At 60.6% G+C, this 4332-nt stretch overlaps 1 protein-coding gene across 1 annotated transcript in view; it reads left to right on the forward strand.

Moving 5' to 3' along the window:
* SNED1 (sushi, nidogen and EGF like domains 1) overlaps positions 1 to 4332 on the forward strand; it is a 29622-nt gene that overhangs the window by 7559 nt on the left and 17731 nt on the right. Inside the window, exons 2-4 of the mRNA XM_019473373.1 lie at positions 6 to 80; positions 3149 to 3436; positions 4038 to 4178. Coding sequence (XP_019328918.1) covers positions 6 to 80; positions 3149 to 3436; positions 4038 to 4178 — 504 coding nt within the window. The remainder of the gene's footprint in view (positions 1 to 5; positions 81 to 3148; positions 3437 to 4037; positions 4179 to 4332) is intronic.

Consider the following 4332-nt stretch of genomic DNA (forward strand, 5'->3'; position numbering starts at 1 on the left):
CGGAGGCCGGCGGCGGCTCCGAGCTGCGGCCCCTCTCCTTTCCCTTCCCCTTCTTCGGCGCGGGGCACACCGGCCTCTATGTGAGTATCGGGGGGCAGCGGGGGTGGCCTCCTCTGGGGCCTCCCATTTTATTTCATTTCATTTTTTTTAAATTCCTGTCCTGCTCGGATGGATCCAAGTGCATCTGGGTTTCCACGGGGGCCATCAGGCAGTCCCCATTTAGCTCGGAGCATAAGAGGAATAACGGTGTGCTGACGGCGGGGGGAGATCTGGCAGGGCCCCAGGCTTGGGAAGCGTGCCGGACCCCCGGCTCAGGGGGGCTGGGGCTGCGTCGGGTGGCGCAATGAGGGTCTTGGCCCAGGTGAGGGTCTTGGCCCCGCCACGCTGGGGATGCTGGATGAAGCACTCGCCTGCAGTGGGCAGCCCCGGGCTTAGCCCTGGCTGGAGCCAGAAATACCCATGCCTCGTGGGACTGGCCCCCGCAGTGGCATGCTGCAGGGGTCCCAGTGGCGGGGAGCTGGGCATGGCTGGTGGGTGAGAGCTCGGAGCAGGCGTGCCGTGGCCCCTGGATGGCTGCCTCTGGATGGTGTCCCTCACTGGGGAGGAGGTGGCGGCAGGGCTCTGGGTGTGATGCAGAATAAACACACTGCCCTTTGGGTTGTGTTGCAGTGGGTTTGGCTGGCCACTCGGCACATCCCGCTCCCTCTCCTCTCCTCGCTGCACCCGCTGGGGTGGCCGGGCCGCTGGGACCCCTTCTGACGTGCTCCCTTGCAGCCCCCAAGCCACCTGAAGGGGACTGTGGCCAAAGAGCTTGAGTCACGCCTGGCCTGTTGTGTCCTCCACGGCTGTGGCCATCAGGCAGAGGAGCAGCCCTGAATGCCCAGTTATCCCTGGAGCGTTTTGGGCGGTGCTGGCTCCAAATGTCTGCCCTGCGTCCTGGGGCGGGGTCTGTGCTCCCCACACTGGCTCCCACCTGGCGCAGTGAATCCTCTGGCATCCTGGTCCCTTCTCTTCTCCCTGGTTTGCTCCGGGCTGACCGATGATCCAGACCCGGCTGGCGGAGGAGAGGGCTGAGCATCACCTTGGTGCTATCTTGGAGCTGGGCTCATGTACCGTCCTGCCACCTTGGCTAAGTGCAGGAGGTCCTTGGTCATCGCTGGTGTGGTTTTTTTCCCCTGATAAAAGTACCAGCCCTGCGATCGGGCGGGAGGGACCTGACCTGGGCTTGGGGCTTGAGCCATGGTGGGAGGATAGAAGAGGCTGGAAGAAGCCAGGTGACATGATGGCTGTCCCATATGGGATCCACAGCACAGCTCTGGGTCTTGGAGGGGCTGCAGGGGTCAGAGGGCGGTGCATCCCCCTCCCCTGAATTGAGACACCCCACCCCCGGCTCTGCAGGGCCAGCTCGCCTGCCACGGGGCTTCTCCCCGGGGAGCCACTGTCCTGGGGGAGCTGCCACAGGGCTGGGCTCACCTGGAAATCTCCATCCTTGTGGGCTGCCTCCAACCACCCCCTTCTCCTTTGCAAAAACCAGCAACAACAAGAAAAGCCCTTCTTGGCTCTGGATCTCTCCCATCTTGCTTTAATCAGGGGAAGAATGTTCCTCTGCAGACACCACGGGGTTACGGAGGCTTTGGGAAACAGGAATCCTCTTCCCTTTAGTCACAGCAAGGACTGCCCCATGTTTGCATGGAGGGCCTGGGGACCCTCCTCAGGGGCTGGGGATCCTCCTCAGAGGCTGCACATGGCTGTCGCAGCCTGCCCCCTCCCCTCCCAGCGTGGACATGCGGGCAGCTGGGGCACAGGCATGCTGGCTTCAGCATGGCTCCTGGCAGGATGCTGGATCCCAGCTACTTGTCAGCACACAAGCGTGATACCGCTGCCTACCACTGCCTGCTGCGTGCCAGGGCTGCTCTCTCCACTTGAGAGCCTCTTGCCTGCACCGTGCCCCCCCTTTCCCACCCTGCAGCCCAGGGGCTTGCCAGGCCAGTGCTGCCAGAGCTGGCATTGCATGCCGGGGAGCTTAGCTGGGGGACTGTGTGCTCCTACCTGTCCTGCTGTCGCTTGTGGGCAGCATCACTGCAGGCAGGGGAATGGAGTGGCTGGGAGCTGCCCGCCCTGCTGGGGTTGCCACTGTGGCAGGGTGCTGGCAGGGTCTCCTCCCGGGAATTTGGGGGCTGAGGGCGAGACTGTTTCCCTTTGATCCCTGCCACGTCGCTGCCTGCTCTGGCAGCAGTGCAGGCAGGGGGTTTCTTCCACTTCCTCACTCCCACTGCATCCCCAAGCCAGGAGGCAGCACTCCAGGCAGCAGCATCCACTATCTCCAGCTTCCTTCCCTGAGCTGAGGGCTGCCTCCGCCATGCGCCCCTGGGCCGGGCATCCCAGGACCCTAATTGACCCAGTTAATTAGTGCTGGGGAAGGGCTCAGAGCTTGCAGTATCTCAACCCGGGTGTCTGGCATCCCCCGCTTTAACAAGAGCAGCCTGCTGAGGCCCAGCCAGCACCAGGGGCTTTGCATGGGATGGTGGCACTTGGTCACCTGGGGACCATGAGCCTGTTAGCTCAACCACTTGTTAGCTCACTCAGAGTGCTGTACATGCCGGTGGATGGATTGCTGCCCAGCAAGTCTCCCCCTGTCCTGTGCCGGTGGCCACCTGGCTCAGGCATGACCCCCCTGCCAGGAGGGTGGCAGCGATGCCCAGTCCTAGACTCCAGCCCAGCAGGCTACGTGTCTGCTGTAAGAGAGCAGGGAGCGAGCAAAACAGCCCCTCGTCCCCACCAAGAGCACTGGCGCGAGCTGGCCAAGCGCACTGGGCGCTGTTTGTTTAAAGCACCAGGGCTGCCGCAGTTTTCTCAGCTGTTCCCCCTTCCCCTGGCCCGGCCATGGCAGAGAACAGGGCTGGGTTTGTTCAGGCAGCTGCCTCCCCGCAGCCACACTCCAGCGAGTGAGCGGCCAGGGTGGGGGGCTGCAGGCACCGGGGCACGTCTCTGCTTCCAAGGGCAGGAAGGGGAAGCGCTCCAATATTTGTGGAAAGAGGGGCCAAAAAAAAAAAAAAAAAGGTGAAATGGAAAGTGTCTCTAAAACATGGATTCCTGCTGGCACAGAAATCAACCATGGCCGCCTGTTTCTTTTCCTCCCTCTCTGCAGGTGAACAACAACGGGATCATCTCATTCCTGAAGGAGGTCTCCCAGTTCACGCCGGTGGCCTTCCCCATCTCCAAGGACCGGCGCGTGGTGGCCGCTTTCTGGGCGGACGTGGATAACCGGCGGGCGGGTGATGTGTATTACCGGGAGAGCACTGAGCAGCCCATCTTGGAGAGAGCGAGCAGGGACATCATGCAGTATTTCCCCGAGTTCCCGGGGTTTTCCGCTCAGTGGGTCTTCATTGCCACCTGGTATCGAGTGACCTTCTTCGGGGGCAGTTCGTTTTCACCAGTGAGTAGCTGGGGCAAAGCAGCCATTAGTTTAGGGGTAGGTTTTTTTAAAAAGGAGCATTCCACTGGAGCTTTGGTGCCTTCCACAGTGGTGGTGCTCCTGCCACGTGCAGCACGGAGCTGTCAGCAGGGCTAAACCAACCCCAGTGGCTCCGTTGCCATGTCTTGCTGTGACAGAGCAGCGCCGGACTGGCAAAACCAAACCCTCCTTTTTGTGCCACGTGGAGGCTGCAAATCACTGGCATCCCCCTTCTCAGGCAGCAGCAGAGCAACATTAGCCTGCCTGCCTGCGGCTGTGCTGAGGAGCTGGTCTTGGACGGGGTTTGGTGCCTTTCTTCCAGAGGCCCGATAACCACATTTGTCCCCATTTTTCCCGTTCCCCCAGGAGAAGTGAGCTGTTCTGCTGGCTGGAGTGCTGGGCGGGGGGATCACAACTCCTTAGGGTTAAAAATAATTAAACCCAACTGCCTTTTCTAATAAAGGAGGACTGGGGCTCAAAGAAACACCCCTTTGCTAAATGCTCTTTCCGTCATTTTATTTTCTGACCGGTTTTTGGCTGGCTCGCCTGCCCACTCACTGCTTTCTCCCCCTCCTTGCTGCAGGTAAACACTTTCCAGATCGTCCTCATCACGGACGGCAAGCTCTCCTTCACCATCTTCAACTATGAGTCCATCACCTGGACCACGGGTATGCACGCCAGCAGTGGGGGGGACTTTGCCGGGCTCGGCGGCATCGCGGCGCAGGTAAGTGGCGAACGCAGCCCCTGGGGCGCCCAGGTAGTGCATCTGCCCTGTGAGCTTGTGGCTCCTGGTTTGGGTTTTTTGGAGGTGGAAAGCCTCCCCCTGCTTGCTGCTTTTTTCTTTTTTTTTTTCCTTCTTTTTTTTTTTTTTTTTTTTT

Source organism: Aptenodytes forsteri, unplaced genomic scaffold (assembly GCF_000699145.1).
Source record: "Aptenodytes forsteri isolate BGI_AS27 unplaced genomic scaffold, ASM69914v1 Scaffold647, whole genome shotgun sequence".
Classification (NCBI taxonomy): domain Eukaryota; kingdom Metazoa; phylum Chordata; class Aves; order Sphenisciformes; family Spheniscidae; genus Aptenodytes; species Aptenodytes forsteri.